Source organism: Rhamphochromis sp. 'chilingali' (genome assembly GCF_963969265.1).
Source record: "Rhamphochromis sp. 'chilingali' genome assembly, chromosome: 12".
NCBI lineage: Eukaryota > Metazoa > Chordata > Actinopteri > Cichliformes > Cichlidae > Rhamphochromis > Rhamphochromis sp. 'chilingali'.
In genome coordinates this window covers 33246845-33265035 of record NC_137939.1, presented here as the reverse complement: position 1 = coordinate 33265035, position 18191 = coordinate 33246845, and the positions used below count along the sequence as shown (strand labels likewise).

Sequence of the window (18191 nt, the reverse complement as noted above, 5' to 3'; positions counted from 1 at the left end):
GGTGGAAATAGCACAGAATCAGCTGATTACGCTGTAGTACAAAAAAGTAGCAATGCAATAGTGAGTTTTGATTAGTCCTTAGCTCTCATTAATAATTTGCTTTTCTGAAAAGTGAACCCAGGGCTAACCTGGATGAGATGAAATCCTGCTTCACAAATTAATCGTTGGGTTTCAGAGAAACTTATTTTAGTGCCAGTGAGCTTTTGTTCTGTTCACCAGATGAAGCGTTACTTAAAATAACAACAAAATAGAAAACATCATGATGCAATCTCATAAAAGTCAAAACTAAATGTAGCCTTTTTATCAAAACAGCTTTTTTGCCTTCGAGTTGTCACATTCTTCTTATGTTGATGTAACTATATTTTCATTGGATTTCACAAGGAACGTTGCATTAAAACAATTCCCAATAGGAAGTTTGAATAAGCAGTCATCTAAAAATTTGCATGAAGTGAAAATATTACTCCAAAGAAAAAGGAAAAATATATGAAATTCTCTGATATTAAAGTCACAAACTTATGTGAACAATATAAAAAGTCAGTATAAAAGTCATTGCAAACAACACAGTTTATAATAAATTTTGCTGTCTTGTTGTCTGCACTATTATTAGACAGTGCTGTGGCTTTGTGATGCAGTTTGTAGTTTGACATTTGAAGGCAAACCTTTTTTTTCTCTTGTTCTTTCTATGCAAATTTGAAAGCTTGATTTTTCCCCCTCCTCTTTTTGATTTTAAAAATTAGATTACCTGCACCAAACACGTATTCTATTTTCCAACTTTGCTGGTCTCATTCAGTCAAACTTGTGGTGCAGACAATTCATTTTTGTTAAAATTATGAATGCAGAAAAGGTGTGTTTGCATCCATTCATGAATAAAGATGGAAGTGAAAATTTGTTTTACGACACCACCGTTTCTGAGTTCTCATACATCGCCACTAGGTGGTGCCTTTTTGATCCATCGACTATGATGTAGTGCTTCCTCACTGGGAAAAAATACCAGCGTTGTAGATGCTGGTAAGGTTTATAGCTGGGTTATCACCACATAGAAGAGGGAGGTCTTGCAGTACAACACTGCACAGTCCTCTTCCATCTGACTTCACACAGAACCAGACGCTATACCATAAATACGTTTACAATAGCAATAAAAACTTCACCATGTGTTACAATACAGCTGCAGAGGGGAAAATAACCAGGCACAACAGGACCTGTACTACTACATTTGCACTAGAGGACAGTTTGTATTTATGAATTAATAGCAGAAACATGCATAAGTATAAATGTGTGTAAATGTTGGATGGAAACAATTTAGATGTAGAAAAAAGAATGAATGTCTGTGAATGGGTGAACGAGGCGTGTTGTAAAAAGCACTTTGAGTGTTCAAATAGAGTAAAAATTGCTGTATAAGAACCAGTCCATGTACCTTTATATATAAAAATATTCTGCAATCAAGACCATACAGTTAAAACTGTTGATGTTCATGTTTATTTTAATTAAGATTTAAAAATCAGGTTGAGCACAGTGAAGCAAACTAAAATAAGAACACAAAGATCCTTGTGCAAATCCAATAACCCACAGAACTGTGATATTGTTAAGATTATAAAAACAATTAACACAGTACTTTCAGTGTCTGTGTCAGTACAAAATTACACAAACAAGCAGGTTTGTGAGCAAAGCTGGGGGCCTATAATTCAATTTGGTGTTTTGCTCATTTATTTGTTTTTTTATGGTGGGTTGCATTTTGTTTCATCTGTGGATTTAGGCATCTTCACATTAAAGTCTAACATGTGGTTGGATTTGCTGGATTTGTTGAACCTTCCAAATCAGCTTCACTTTCAGGCCTGAACAATAAGACTGCGCCATGTATTATAGAGATTATGGGAGCCAAGTATGATCGAAAACACTGGATAATGAGGCAAGAAGAGCGCAGTCCCAAAAGCTTTATTAAAAGAATATTTTAAATCAATTCACCCATTTTTTTTTTGGTTTTTTTTGCTTGTTTACATTGCCAACAGAAAGTATACAGAAACTGTCTCTAGTGAACTTGTCTTTAGGGTTTTCTGACACAATGTTTTTGAGTTTTCTGCAGCTTTTCATGCCATTATTCACTTTTCAGTCTCAGTTTTGTTGGGTTTGGGCAAGAAAGACATCACTTGAGGTAAATTTCTATATGTGAAAGAAGCTGTTTTGCTAACTCCATTTATGGATGTTTCTCCAAGAACAACCTGCTGACTGAGCTGAGACCACTGCATGCTCTCACACAGCAATGGATGTTCCATGTCAGTTGGGTTTTCCTGTATTTGTTAATGGAAAATACTCCAGTTTCCAAGAAGTATGCATGCAATTATCTGTTAAGTTAAAGTAGATATTACTAAGTAATTAAATAAATTAATCCGAGGCTAATAGTTTGAACATTCAGTTCACTTAAATAAGCAGAAAAGAACCTCATTTTCTATGAATTACGAACACCTGTTGATCTTTGTGAGAGGGAAGGTGCCATTGGCAGCATTAATACCGTTTTTAAACTGCTGAGTACAGAGGAGATGAAGAATCTTTGGTGTGGCTGGAAGGGCTGGTATATACCACAGGTGTGGAGTAAATAGCATCAGTTGCATTACGAGATGGAGCGCTGTTGGTGGCAGGAATGTGGGAAAAATCGACTTCAGAGTAATGAAGAGTACTTGAGTTGTCTTCAGCCTGAAAGAAAAGTGAGAACAAACTTTAGTTTCTTAAAAGCAATTTGAAACAAATTATTTTTTATAGATTTATTTAAGATAAGATAAGATAAGATAAGATAAGATAAGATAACCTTTATTAGTCCCACACGTGGGAAATTTTCTTTGTTACAGCAGTGGACAGTGCAAAGTTGCATAGAAAAATTAGAGAACAACACTGGAATAAGATATCAATAAGATACTGTACACAATAGAATAGAATAAAATAAAATAAAATACTACATACAATCGAATAAAATAGAATCCAAATGCTATATACAATTCAGTATAATACAGCGATGCCAGAAAAAGAGTAATGCACTTAGTGTTATTGCTATTGCACATGTGTGGGTTTGTGTGTGTTTGATCAGTGGAAGTCTTTGTTGTGGAGTCTGACAGCAGAGTGGACGAAAGACCTGCAAAATCTCTCCATCCCACATCATGGGTGCTGCAGCCTGCCACTGAAGGAGCTGCTCAGTGCTGCCAGAGTCTCCTGCATGGGGTGGGAGATGCTGTCCAGCAGGGATGACAGCTTAGCCACCATTCTCCTGTCACTCATGCCTCTGGGTCCAGAGGGCATCCTAGAACAGAGCTGGCCCTCCGGATCAGCCTGTTCAGTCTCTTCCTGTCCCCGACAGAGATGTTGTCGCCCCAGCAGACCACACCGTAAAAGATGGCTGAGGCCACCACAGAGTCATAGAAGGTCTTCAGGAGTGGGCCCTTCACTCCAAAAGACCTGAGTCTCCACAGCGGGTACAGCCTGCTCTGCCCTTAATATATGCATAAACAGTAAAAATCCACATTTTGTGTCCCAAATCTTTCTAACATCCTCAGTTATTCTCGACATTGTTGCATATACAAAAATGGAGTGTACAAAACAAGCTAGCTACTTTACTGATGCAAAACAAATCCACAGCAACACTAACTACTTCCTCCAAAATCTTCGTAAATTTGATTAATCATCTCTCGAAATACATTTTGAACAAATAGTGAACATAATTTCATCAGTGAAGGTTTCATCAGCTGCACATCTCTTTCCCATTGACATTCCTAAACTCAGTGCAGCGAATGACCCAATTAAAGAAATTAAATGGTGAACAAAGTTTACAGAAACTACAGCTGATCCTAAATGCAACAGTCAGACTTCTTACTTCTCCGGTGGCGCCAGTGTCCGGCAGCCTCGCCTCTGTCGGTGCGCCCCAGGGGCAGCTGTGGCTACAGTGTAGCTTGCCATCACCAGTGTGTGTGTGTGTGTGTGGGTGAATGACTGAATGTAGTGTAAAGTGCAAAGGGGTCCATAGGGACTAAGTAAAGCGCTGTACAAATGCAGGCCATTTACCATTTACTTCTTACTTAAAACCAAAAATTGAGAACACATGAGCCCTGTTTTAGCTTCTTTTCACTGGTGACCTGTTAATTTGAGAATTGACTTGAAGATTTTTTTTGTGAATTTTCCAAGGCCCTATGTAGCCCCGTCATCAAAACGTATTTCTAATCTGCTGACGCTGTACTTGCTCAGCCATAACCTGAGGTCCTCATTACTTTTTTACTCAAACTGTTACCTAATTTAATATAAAGATCCAGATTTCTGACCTCAAAGCTTAAAATCAGACCACAATTTTACTTACTGTGTTCTGAGGAGGGGTGCTGAGGCTGTGGAAGTCTATGTTTTCAAATCCATGTGATTGGGAGTATTTGGGGTACGTGTAAGCTGAGGACACACCCAGGGGAGGCAAAGTGTCCATTTCTCTGATCTCTTCATAGAGCTGGTTCACCTGTAGAGAAAGAAGAACCCAGGTTATTCATACAAATCAAGCAGTAATGAAGCTCAGGTGTCTCAGAATTCCTGTAACTCGCCTGTGTGATGTCACCATTTTCATTTTCCAAAGGTCCTGAAAAACATGCAGGACAAAAAATAAGCCACATTTGAAGAATTAAACCAGAAACTCTGTTATTTTCATTCATTTCTGCTTTTAAAAACTTTTTCTTTCTTCCACACACGGACATCTCCGAGGTAGATAAATAATGCATTTTATGTTTTTCGGTACCTTTCAAAACCAGGTTTTCTGTCTGTGTGTGTGTGTGTGTGTGTGTGTGTGTGTGTGTGTGTGTGTGTGTGTGTGTGTACCTTTGTCTTTACTGGCCCTCTTGTTCTTGCAGAAAATCAGCAAAGCTGCCGAGAAGAGGATGATCATAATGGCCAGAAACAGACCCACATAAGGAAGCATACCTGCAGCAGCTTAAAAGAACACATTTGTTTTACTCAGAGAGTCTAATGATTTTTTTCATTATCTACTCGGATTGACTCGCAATGTCTCGCCAAAATTTGACTCAGATTGACTGGTTTTCCATGACAGTCAAGTACTGCCTAATGTGCGAGGTCATTGTTATAGCAACGTGGCGTGAGCAGGCCATGATGTAATTATGCAACATGAAGCAACACTGATGTCGACACACCTGCTGCTTGGTCTGTGGCTTTTCGCCAGAGTCGGGGGACCACGGCATCATTTCTTGTAGCCATTTCCCTCAATGTCGGGTTTCAAAAATGGTGGTTTTGATTTTTGTGAACAAGGTGCTATCATAACTCATCGAGTGATGCCAAGTTCGGATCTCTTGGAAACCCGGCCGAGCAGGTACTGTTTTAATGCCTGGTACCCGAACCGTAACAAGTCTGTGCAGGTACTAATGGAAAAGGGTCTGAATAACCGAGATCATATCTACATCAGTATATTACATATTAAACATAAAATGTATAATGTACCTGAACTTGCAGGCGATCTCTGGGGCTGTTTTGAGGTTTCGGGGGACACTGATGAAACTCCAGCACTTTCTGAACTGAAGACTGAAGTCTCTGTTGTTGGTATTGCTTTTGTTGTTTTTGTTGTTTTTGTTGTTGATGTTGTTGTTGTTGCTGTTTCTGTTTTTGTTGTTGAGCCTGATGACAGAAATGTTAAAGTTGAAGTATACAAACAACATGAACAATGAAACAATGAGATTAAATCTTAAAAATTATGCTTAAAGCAGATTCAGTGTTTGCATGTAAGGTTTAGTTTGTGGTCATCAGTGGAACTTATAAAAACTAAATCTTAAGTTTATGTAAAGCAATGACATAAAAATATATTTTTGCTGGAACTCACCTTCTGTGACAAGAATGTAAAACTCATGGCTCAGATCACCAAGCCAGGTTTTACTCAAACACATGTATGGTCCTGTGTCCGACTTTTTCAGCTGACCGATGCTCACATACAGAATATCAGATGACAGAACACTTTTTTCTACATACTGAATGCTGTATCTGTCATTTTTAGCTGCGTTCTTTGTTGTTTCAATTAGGATATTTCTTTTTTCACATTTTCCCTTACAGAAGAACTTCTTGGTTCCAGAGTAAGAAAATTTGCATTCAACTCTGATGTTTTCTCCTTCCATTCTTCTATAGGTGGGAATTCCTGTATTGACTTGACCAGAGTTTCCATCGTGCAGTGCTGTAGAAATGATGAACAGTCAATAGTTAATATGTACCCTGTAATATGTTATGAATAATACATTTTTGTACATTTAATTTAATTGAATTTATTCACTTTTATTCACTTCATGTGAACGGTCATAAATGTTTAGTTGAATTCACTAAATTCTTACTTTACTTGCAAAGTAAAGTAATTTTACAAACAGCAAATGTCATGTTTTTTCCTAATATCTCCACAAATCATCAGCTGAAGAAGACTCAGAGTTGAAGTTTTGTGTAAAAGCTAGAATATCATCTTGAGTTTTACTCGTTTCAGAATCCATCTTCGTCCGCTTTTCTGACCTCCGCACGTAAAACGAAGATGTGTTGCTGAACATTCAGAGACTTCGGGATATCAACACTCACGCAGTGTTGTTCCTTTTATGTTTCATATTTAACAAGTATGAAAAAAATAACATTGCTGTTGCATCATCTTCAAGCAAAGAATGGTTAAACATAATTTACCACCAAACTGATCCACCTTCGTGTTCCCCTTGCCAAATGCTCCTCAATCAAAGATTTCCTCACAAACAGACCTCAGTCAGTCAGACTGCCTCCAACTCTTCGCCCAACTGTCACTCAGCATCAAGTCTCCGCAGGGCTGTATTCTCAGCCCCCTAATTTACACCATGTACACACATATTTGTGCATCAATCCAACCAATGAACATCATCTTCAAGTATGCCGATGACACCACCGTGAACAGGCTCCTCTCTAATGGAGATGAGACAACATACAGGGTGGAGGTAGAGAATGATTCCTGCTGAGGCTCAGAAAATAACCTGAAGCTGAACATCCTTAAAACAAAAGAACTCATAATGGACTTCAGGAGGCACAGACAAATCCCCAACCCTTTGATTATAAATGTTGAACAGGGGGAAATCTGTCTCCCCCTTTCTGGAAACCCACATTTCCACTGATCTCACCTGGACCCACAACACCAGCGTTCAGGTGAAGAAGGCCCAACAGTGGCTGCACTTTCTTTGTGTCCACACACACACACGCACACACACACACACACGCACAGACTAGAATAACACACAAACGTTAAGACCAGTTTCTCTTTTTCCTTCCTTTGTGTTGCAAAGCGGTGAGGTTGAAACAACAGTGTGTACTTGTCAACTATAAATACATCCTTAAAATAAAATAAATAAAAAACAAGTGTATGCAGATATTTGGCTGTATATTCAACAACAATACAAGAAAATCAGGATAATTTCTTAAAAAAACTGAAATTATTGAAAAACAAAATAAACTGAAGTCATGCTTAAATAAAAATGGGGAAGTTAAGTTGTACTTTCAGAGGCACTTACACCTCTGAACATGTTTAACCATAAACACTCTGACAAAGAAACACTGTTAAACTTTACAATTGTTCATCAAAGGTGCAAAACAGCTCCAACAGTCCAAATGTTAAGCCCAGCTTTTTTAGTTTTCCCAGTGTGTTGCAAAACAGTGATACTGTAAACTGTCGGTTCCCCATAAAAAATCTCAACTATAACACTACTCTTTAAAAAAAAGTATATACGTGGAAATTTTATTAAATATTGAAGTGCAATGCAAAAAAATTTGGAGAATTTTTGGAAAAAAAAAAAAAGATAACCTTAGGTAATAAAAAATGGAGCCATGCTTAAAAAAGGTTCCTGCATGGTTTATATTTGGGGAAGTTACCTCATATTTTTAACAAACGTCATGTTCCAATAAACATATTTAACCACATAAAGCAATGATATGCAAGAAGGAGTAATAATACAAAAATTTACTCACTGAGAAAGATGAAACAGACCGCAGTGCCACATACTGTCTTCATATTGCTTGTCTTACAAACCAGGAACTTCTCACTTCTCTTAATGATGGACTCCCTCCCCCACACACATCATACAGCTCTACACTTCTCCCCTTTGCTTTAACTTCTTGAACTGCAGAGTGAAGGATTCTGTGTTGGTTTAGCTTTTGTGTCTCATCACTTCTAAAGCTGCGTTAGGCTGGATTTACATCCTTGGAGTCTAAACAAGCCAGATGGCTAGCAAGCTCAACACAAGAACGTGACACACTGCTGTAGAAATAATGATGGATGGATATGAATAAAAAAAATAATCAAAAGAGAAAGTCACAAAGATTATGAATTCAACCTTTTTGCTCACTGAAGATATTCATTTACAACGAATATTTAATAAAGAATACGTAAGAAAGAATTTATAGACGCAAAGGACAAAAATAATGAATTGAAATAGAAAGAAAGCCAGCAAAAATAAAGATTAAGTAAAGACTAGAAAATTGGAATACAATTGAGTATTTATGTCACGATCTGGTTACAGGGACTCAAACGCAGAGCGGTTAGGTGTCTCCAAGGTGTAGTTTATTTACAGTGCCAGTGCAATATATGTACAGTGAAGGGATCCAAAACTCCGGGGAATCACAGGGTAGCTCTCTCACACTCGCTCACGTCTTCTTTGCTCACATTCACACACGTTCACACGGCAGGGAGGTCGCAGGTCCCGGGGGGGGGGGGGGGGGGGGGGGGATCTGAGGCAGAAGAGAAGGAAAGTCACCAACTAATCACAAATCATGAAGCACAAGTCCACAGGAGCTGTGAGAACACTAACGTCAGTAGTACAATCATCCAGCGACGAGAGGATCTGTGTTCCAGCCTCAAATAGTGCTCCCGGTGATGACAGGTGATTGTTGTCAGGTGTGTGTGTGGGCCAAGGGCGGGAGCCCACAGTGAGCTCCGCCCAGGCAGAGAGGGAGAGAACAGAAACAGCAAATGTAGCCTTGTGGGGCCGACCGGGCAGGCACGGAGACCATGACAATTTAGATATATTCATATTTAAAATATTTTTTTTTTCAGTTGCGGTGTCGGTGGTCTTCAACTATCTGAGAGCAAGGATTAAAATAAAACAGAATTCAAAATGAAATGCAGAAGAACATGAGATGACAGATGACTCAACCTTTAGCTGAGTCATCAGCTTCCTGTTTTAAAGAAGGACACCTTTCAATACATTCCTGAAGTTCACAAAAACAAAAAGTAAATAAATGCATAAAATTGTTTGTAATCAGTGGGGGGATTAAAACAAGGCATAGTCATTAGGGAAAGAGGATATTTTAAAATGTGTACTGGTAAACTTACACTCTTTAATATCCACACACAGAGGTCTGAGGGATCTTTCAGCAACGGTGAAACCAACATCTGTTGAACTGACTGGTCGTTAGGGAATTATTTCATATCTGATCAGCTCTAGAAGAATACCTGCTCCAGGGCAGGTTAGGTTTAATACCAGTTACCATGGTGATATACCCTGGTAAACTTTAAGAAGTGAAACTTTGTAGTACAGGAAATCCTCTTTTGCACTAGAGGCCTTTAGTAGGAGGCAAAAGTTCAGGAACATAGTGTAACATTCATTAAAGTACTGTGTACTGTGCAAGGTTAAAAGAAGTAGCCACCAGAGGGACACAAAGGTCAACATCGATACTCTGTTATTAAAAATATTTATAACTCACCGCAGGTTTATAACAAAAATATTTTGATGACAATGACTGCATATTTTAGATTTAGATAATTTTTTACATAGTGAACATAATCAATCAGATAAACTGGCTTTTGAATTCAGCCCACTGTACAATATGTTTCCTATGAAATAAGAACAGTGAAATAAGAATACAGAACCAAACTGAAAGAAGACAGTATAGGTCGTTTTTCAAATAAAACTACTGTTAGTACAAAACAACATAAACAAACAGCTTTTACTGAGAACAAGCTTCGTTCCAAAAAACTAAACATCCAGTCGGATAAAATTTACTGCATACAAAGTGTAAATAAAACATAAATATTCTGTTCCATCATCACATCATGTGAAGTCTTTTGTTTCACACCGTGGCTTCCAAGTTAAACTTTGAATCATTTGTGAAAAAACATTGCTCAAACACTTTGTTACGCCCCTCTGCAACCTCTATTCTCTTTGCAGTGACAGTGGAAGACTCTTCAGGTGTTGCACTTTTTTCAGTTTGTATTTTATTTCAGTTTTGGTTTTATAGAGTACAGAGGAGGTGAAGCATCTTTAACATGGTTCCTGGGGCTAGCATGTATCTGAGGTGTGGAGTAGACAACATCACCTGATTTACCACAGAGGGCGCTGTTAGTTACAGAAATGTGGGAAAAATCCACTTCAGTGTAATCAACTTCATCTGTGTCATTTTCAGCCTGAAAAATAAGTGAGGTTAAACTTTAAACATACTTAAAAAATAAACCCATCCAGCAGATAAAACATGAGTGAAAAAAAACTTTTTTGCTTTACTAAACTTGTTTTACTGAAACTAAACAAATCACTTCAACCTACAACCTCAGCTACTGCATTAAATTATCACCTCACAGAAGCTGAAAATTATAACGTTTAGGAACAAAGGATTTGTCCTGGACTTAAAAAAAAAAAACTAGCCACGCCTAATAACCCTGAACCAGAGCGTGTTCACTGAATTTGGACATTTTTTATTTTTTACTATTAGCTGGCAGAAAGAAAATATCCTATCAATGATTACTAATGACACTACTCAAACAGGTCTGTTCTGGTTTCTGACCAGTCAGACCGCAGTTCTACTTACTTTACTTTGAGAATAGGTGATGAGGCTGTAAAGTTCGAGGTTTTCAACTCCAGCTCGCTGGCAGGTTTTGGGAAAGGCATCAGCTGAAGACACTTCCACAGGAGGCGAACCGCCGTCTCTTATCTCTTCACACAATCGGTTATTCTGGAAAAAAGAGAACATACTGGCCAGCTGATAAAAATCAGAAGGTAATGAAGACTGCGTGTCTCATAATTTCTAAAACTAACCTGTGTGATATTGGCGTATTCTGTTTCTACAGGAGGTCCTGAAAAATGCAGGTGAGAACACAAACTTAAACACCTTCCAGGAACTACAACCAACTACAAAAAAAGAAACTAAACTTGGGAACAATATAAAGAATGAAAACTGAATATCTTTCAACTTAATCTTAAAGATGTATTCAGTGCCACAGCCAAATCACACTTGACTTAATTCATGCCTATTGTAATCTGCTACATCTTGCATCTTTTTTTCCAGCTGTGCAGATGTTGTGCTTCTGAAATGTTCAGCTTTACCGGGACATCTGTCAGCTTTCATATATCCTAACATCTTAATAAGTCAACCCAGTGAGTATCAGTCTAGTACTTCTAGCTTCTAGTGTAGAAGCATCTGAGAGTCACAGACATGGATAGGTCTACTGAAGTTAAAACCTCTGTCACTACATCATTTTTCGTTTTTCTTTTAATGAATTTGAATTTTCCTAAGTCGATGGTTTAGCAATGTATGAAAACTGGTCAATGTGACTCTGTGCTGAACACCTTTCAGTCAAACAATCGAATGTTGTCACAGCAGCTTTTTCCAGATCAGAAATCAACAGGTTTGACATCACCACCTACTGACCAATCAGTTCTCCAGAAAATACTGTAATTATTCCAGGAGCCTCTCTATCAGACCTCTGCAGAGAGAATATAAGAGTCTGTTTTTCAGTTGTGTTGAAAGTCTCTGAGTTTGTCTGATGAGAATTAGGAATAAATAAAGATTCTTAGACTCAACTTTATTCTTTGATTGTTTTTCTGTTGCCAGCAAACAGTTTAACAACAATTTTATTTTTCTATAAGCATTTAACCATCCTAAAACTCGACACCAACATTGTACTTTGTGACCTGAATCAAATTTGTAAACTGACTACGCCCGAATTTTCACTTATTCCATTGGCAGATTTTTTTCACTTAATACAATAAAAAAAAAATTTTTTGTAAGAAATAAGTGAAAAAAAAATCTGCATTTGGAACAAGTGAAAATTCTCCAGATCCAAGATGCACTGTCTAAAAACGAGTTCATATATCTCACTGAAATGTTACTGTGTAGCTGATTGTGTCTTATTTTAACTGCGATGAGATATTTTTGACTTGAAATTAGACAAATATACTTGGTAAGTTTTTGAATTTTTGCAGTGCAGCATAAAAACTTAATTAAGGTTAACCCTGAGGTTAATCTGCAGAGTTGCTCTGAAGTGGTAAAAAACAGAGGTTTCTCACTGTGCTACAGACTCACCTTTAGGTTTTTTGGCCTTCATCTTCTTGTAGAAAATCAGCAAAGCGGCTGATAAGAGGGTAATGACCAGGGTAATGACATCATAATGACCAGAATCAGAATCACATAAAGCGGCTTATCTGCACCTCAAGAGAACACATTTCTTTTTACTGTCACACTCGTAATATTTGGCGATGAATTATGCAAACAAAACACAGATAGTCTGAGTTACATTTCATTTGTATGAAATTACTTTTGGTCCTCCTAATTATTTTCAGATGAAGTTTCAGTTTCGACTGTTGCACTTGAATCCTCCATCACATGCAGTGCCAACTACTCAAATGAGGCTGTCCTGTGTGTGACTATCAAGTCTAACTTTTTACGTTAAGCTTGCATGCACATCATGAGAAATGTAACGTAATGTCAGGTCGATGTAGCCCACAGCTAATGTGATTGGCCAGTTCTGTGCAGTCTTTTCCCCACTGCATTTTTGTCTACTTTTTGATGGCATAATAGTCATAGGATCACATATAGAACACTGAGATATGACCACACAGTAACAGGTAACCACACAGAAGTGGAAGTCTATAACATCTGTCATCTAGATCTCATGTCATGGTGCTTTAAGGAAGTCAAACGTGGTCTCACTCAGCTGTTCATGTGCAGTTCCTGAGTTCTTCATTTAACTCTTGCACTGTTTATGCACTGCATTTGTTTGAAAACTTTACTCATTTTGTACATTGTGCTTAAAATTACAAAATCAACTAATGATGCGTTGTCAAAGCTGACAACGCATCATTAGTTAATGAATTAAAGTTTACACGTTAAGTTTACACTTTAGTAATATGACCGAGCGATGTTTCTACTGCTCTTGAATGTGGTTGAGGTTTTTGATAAATACACAGACGAACCCATACCTGGACCAGCAGGTGTCTCAGAAGGGTTCAGGATTTCAGTGGAGGAGGATGTAGATGTAGCGCTTTCTAAACTGAAGTTAAAACTTTGTGTTGTTGTTGCTGCTGTTGTTGCTGTTGTTGAGGTTGATAGGAGAAAGGTTGATGATGAAAAAGCTTTTGGAGTAGAGCCTGGTGTTGAAGTTTTTACAGCTGTGAACAAAGAAACAATCAGTACAAAAACAATCCTGCAGTTTGTATGTCTGCATGCGAGTAATGTAGGTTAACAGGTGTTTTATGGCAACGCTAAGCTTATATTCAAAAAATGACTGGATGGAGATCAATTGAAAGAAATGTTGTTGCCAATGAGATGTGAATATGTTCACATCTTCAGAAATATGAATACAATTTTTGTAGAGACTTACCTTCAGTGACAATTATCTCAAAATAATCTGGGTTCAAAGTGCTGTCCAAAGTACACTTGTACCTTCCTGAGTCAGACTGTTTCAGCTGTGTGATGCTCACATACATAATATCATAACTAAATTTTTTTTTTTTTGAGATATTGAATGCTGTATCTGTCGCTCTGAAATGTGTCAGCAGTTGTATTAATCAGAATGTTTCCCTTTTCACATTCTTCCTTACAGAAGAGCCTCCTGCTTCCACTGATAAGGAACCTGCATTCAAGTGTGACGTCTTCTCCTTCCATTTTTCTGTGTCTGGGTGTTTCTGCATTGACAAGACCATCCTGCTGTGCTGCTGAAAAGATTAGCATTCAATAGTTACCATCATCCTATAAAGACAGATCATTATGTGCTTTAATTGTACAGTTAAATTCTTCATATTGTTATTTAAATATTTAAAAAATTTAAAAAACAAACTTCCTGATTCTGACATCTACACAAACATCTGCTGACTGAGAGTTACTTGAGTGTCATTTGCTTCTAATGATGTATTCATCTCCATATTTTTTTTACAGTGTATTGAATAATAATTGTTTCTATTGTGGAAAATGTTTTGGGATTGTTGCTTAACATTAAAATTTTCATTTTTTGAACATGCATGCTGTGGTTTTTCTTGTGAGCCTAAAAAAACCTGACTGATGCCTCATTAGTTCAAAAAAGAGGAACCAGGTGCATGTGGGGTTTCGAAAATGCTCATAGAATTTAGTTGTGTCTAAATATACATTTCCTGCTAGATTGCTTGGATACATTTGTATTTGGCAAAACAGTGAGACATGAAAAGACACCTGCAAGTTTTAGTATGGGCAACGTTCACAAAAGATACAACAAAAACGAGAATAGCCATTTCTGCATATGAGATTAGGATGAACCTAACAAGAAGTAAGGAGCAAAATGCAGCTTACACTGGGAGGACCAGGCTTCTACCTTTCTACCTTTAAAACCCGCCACCAGCCAAATGGCTGGTAGGCTTTTAGCTAAGCTTTAGCTTCAGCCAAGTGGAAGCTAAATTGGCTAGTCATTCATATGTATATTAGGTTGTTACCTGGGAATTCTGGAGGGAGGGGAGTGGGGGTGTGTGATTGAGGGCGTGGGGGAGCTGCTAAAAGCTGTGCACAGTCACCAACTTGGAGTGTTTCAGTTTGCCGTCTTAGGGAGGACATTTTTACAAATAATAATAAAAAGTGAGTGAGTACATTCCAACATTTTCAGCAATCACTCACAATCCTGGCACTGCCTGTTGTAAAGGGTGACAGGGCTTGATCAGTCGTCCATTGTGGCATCAATGTGATCACACCTTGTTTTGTTGAAACACTGTACAAAAAACACCCAGTGCAGTCTTCCCATATCTTGGCAAGGACCCCAATCGTCCCACTGGGGAGAGACTTTCTGAAAATGTAGTAATGAGGCTGATGGAACCATTCCTAGACAAGGGCAGAAATGTTACCACGGACAATTTCTTCACATCGCTTTCACTTGCGCAAAAACTTCTTGGACGGAAAACCACCATCCTCGGCACAGTCAACAAGATTCGCAGGGAAATTCCTCAATCCACTAGACAGACAGATCGCAGTGAATTCACCACTCAGGTATGTTGCAGGTCTTTTGTGGTTCTATGTTTATGTGTTTCATTGTGTGTAAAAGGGCTATGGAAATAACAATTTATCTTATTTCTTAGGTGTTTTCAACCTCTGCTGCCACGTTGACGGCGTATGCGGCCAAACGGAAGAAGACAGTCTATATTCTTAGCAGCATGCACAGCGTGGTTCAGACTGATAACACTACCAAAAGGAAGCCAAACACGGTCACCCTTTACAACAAAACAAAGTGTGGCGTGGATGTGATGGACCAGATGGTTCGGGAGTACACTGTCCGCAAAGGAACACGGCGCTGGCCAGTTGCCGTGTTTTATAACATGATTGACATGGCAGCACTGAATGCACATGTGCTGTATCAAGCATGCACCGGGACGAAGGAAAGACGGGTGGACTTCCTGGTGGAGCTTGCAAGAGAGTTGGCTCACTCTCATGTAGCTGCGAAGAAGGCAAGAAAAGAACAGTTGCTTCGGACACAACCCTCCACACCGAGCCCTGGAAAAAGAGCCACGTGTCAGGTCAAACACAATTGCAAGAACAATCATGCCACTGTGCGATGTGTTCACTGCAACAGATACACATGTGGTAAATGCAGACTACAGATACCATGGCAGTGCCAGGATTGTGAGTGATTGCTGAAAATGTTGGAATGTACTCACTCACTTTTTATCATTATTTGTAAAAATGTGTACAAATGGTTGGTTTTTTGTACTGTTTTTATCAATAAATCTCAGCAACAAAGGACATACACCCATGTGTGTTGATTTCTCCCTAAGATGGCAAACTGAAACACTCCAAGTTGGTGACTTTTGGAGATTTATTTCCCTGGATGATTGAGAATGCATCAAACTGAAACACTCCAAGTTGGTGACTGTGCACAGCTTTTAGCAGCTCCCCCACCCCCTCAATCACACACCCCCACTCCCCTCCCTCCAGAATTCCCAGGTAACAACCCAATTTACATATGAATGACTAGCCAATTTAGCTTCCACTTGGCTGAAGCTAAAGCCTAGCTAAAAGCCATTTGGCAACTCTCCGGGTTTTATAGGTAGAAAAGCCAAATGGCTGGGCTCTGGGCCTTCCTAGTGTTAAAGAATATTATTTATGTGATTTTTTTTTTTATTCTAAGGAGTTTGGAAAGAAAAGCGTCTGGACTTCTTTAAGTTGCTTGAAGATGTTTCACCTCTCATCCGAGAAGCTTCTTCAGTTCTAAGGTCAAATGGTGGGGAGTCCCAGATTTAACCCCAGTGGGAGTTTCCCCCCAAAGAGGGACAAAAGGACCCCCTGATGATCCTCTAATCACATGAGCCGAGGTGTGAAAACGAGTGTGGGTCACAATCAGCCAGGGTTTCGGGTGAGCTCATTGTGAAACCTGGCCCCGCCCTATCATGTGATTTCCTGAGGTCAGATGGCCCAGGATGTGAGTGGGCATTAAGGTGTCTGGGAAGAGATATCAAAACTGGATTAACTCCCACTGGGTTTAAATCTGGGACTCTCCACCATTTGACCTTAGAACTGAAGAAGCTTCTCGGATGAGAGGTGAAACGTCTTCAAGCAACTTAAAGAAGTCCAGACGCTTTTCTTTCCAAACTCCTTAGACTACGATGACCTGGATGACTGAGAACCTTCACAGACATTTTTTTTATTGTTTTAAAACTTCTATTTTCAGTGACCTGCATGTTCAAGTTACATGTTTCCAGCTATAAACACCACAAAACAAACATGTAAGAGAAGAAAATTAAGAAAGACTGAAACAGTTTGTGGTTCAACAGAAATCAATGATTCAACATGAAAAACCAATAAACAAACAAACCTGGTGATTGATTTTTAATAAACAGACACCATTTTCTGTTTTTAATAAAAAGAAAATAAAGATGCAAACAACAAAGAAAGAAAGAGAACACGGAAATTAAAATTTAGAATTTACTCACTAAGGATGATGAAGCAGACCAGAGTGTGACAGGCTTTCATGTTGAGGCTCTGATGGTTTAATGCTGTTCCTCTTCCTTCTTAACTCACAAAACAGGAACTTCTATCAATAATGACACACACACACACACACACACACACACACACACACACACACACACACACACACACACACACGCATTTCATTTTCTGCCTAAAAAGCATCTCATCTGTGTTGCTGTGTTTATGAAATCATGCTTATGCCAAAAGTTTAAAGCAGACACTCTTGTGTATGCACTGGCTTCTCGCTGCATGTGGCTAATGAGTTTGATGCAGACAGGCTGTTGAATTGGCGTACAAGATATATAATTGTTTTTTTCTCGTACAAAACTTTTGCCATAAAGCAGTAAAACAGATGAGATTGCAAGTTTTCTGTCAAACTGACACACAGTGGTTGGACCACTTGCACGGCATGATGTATATAAGATTCACAAATGCATGAAAAATTCAATCCTTTCTTTTTTCTGAGTAATAAAGATGTTTCTCACAGAGAAAATAATGAATCCTGCAATCGAATTTCTTCAGATTTTGACAGCTGGAAATTTCTGTTTCACTGTATCTTTAAAGTGTTCTGGTGATTGAAGCTTAACAAAGTGTTAATGACACCAGTTTGAGATGACTTTTGCTTTGTTGAATGGTGCTTTATTCTCCTGGAAGTCACATTACAAGTTGGTAAACTGACGCACATCATCAGGAAAAAGTACTCAGAAAGGATGTGGCAATAAAACCTTGACTGCTTTGTTATCAAGGTACTTAAACAGTGACCACAGAAGACTCCTACCATGAGAGCATCAGCAGCAGAAGCATGGTGGCTTCAAACTGTGAGTTTGTTCTAGGCAGTGATTACAAAACAAGTAAAAGGGCATTCACACAGGAAGTGACTCACATTGTGCATCACTTTGCCGCTAACATTCAGCCCCTAGTGGAAATTACAGCTTCTGGTTGCCTAATCTATACTGTCATAGGTTGATCATCAATATTTTTATTTCTACTCT

General features: G+C 38.6%; 3 protein-coding genes across 6 annotated transcripts; 1 reads left to right on the top strand and 2 right to left on the bottom strand.

Moving 5' to 3' along the window:
- Positions 1-1636: 1636 nt before the first annotated feature.
- LOC308407710 (uncharacterized protein) lies at positions 1637-8400 on the bottom strand. The gene is made up of 7 exons (XM_080899538.1): positions 7975-8400; positions 5843-6187; positions 5467-5640; positions 4834-4944; positions 4563-4597; positions 4334-4480; positions 1637-2688 (listed from the first exon to the last, which is right to left on the bottom strand). Exons 1-7 carry the CDS (start codon positions 8015-8017, stop codon positions 2512-2514), a joined length of 1032 nt encoding a protein of 343 aa, XP_080755664.1. The 5' UTR covers positions 8018-8400; the 3' UTR covers positions 1637-2511.
- A 152-nt stretch (positions 8401-8552) lies between these two features.
- Positions 8553-17297, bottom strand: LOC308407711 (uncharacterized protein). Of its 4 annotated transcripts, none has more exons than XM_080899541.1 (7): positions 17160-17197; positions 13598-13928; positions 13197-13385; positions 12301-12348; positions 11034-11071; positions 10807-10950; positions 8553-10408 (listed from the first exon to the last, which is right to left on the bottom strand). In XM_080899541.1, exons 2-7 carry the CDS (start codon positions 13701-13703, stop codon positions 10220-10222), a joined length of 714 nt encoding a protein of 237 aa, XP_080755667.1. In that variant the 5' UTR covers positions 13704-13928; positions 17160-17197; the 3' UTR covers positions 8553-10219. The 4 variants fall into 4 exon arrangements, with proteins under 4 accessions (XP_080755667.1, XP_080755668.1, XP_080755665.1 ...); XM_080899542.1 differs by having other exon boundaries at positions 13598-13931; positions 17160-17191; XM_080899539.1 differs by having other exon boundaries at positions 8555-10408; positions 13818-13931; positions 17160-17297.
- Positions 14984-16114, top strand: LOC308407444 (piggyBac transposable element-derived protein 4-like). Its single transcript, XM_080899077.1, has 2 exons — positions 14984-15222; positions 15312-16114. Exons 1-2 carry the CDS (start codon positions 15037-15039, stop codon positions 15858-15860), a joined length of 735 nt encoding a protein of 244 aa, XP_080755203.1. The 5' UTR covers positions 14984-15036; the 3' UTR covers positions 15861-16114.
- Positions 17298-18191: the final 894 nt, after the last annotated feature.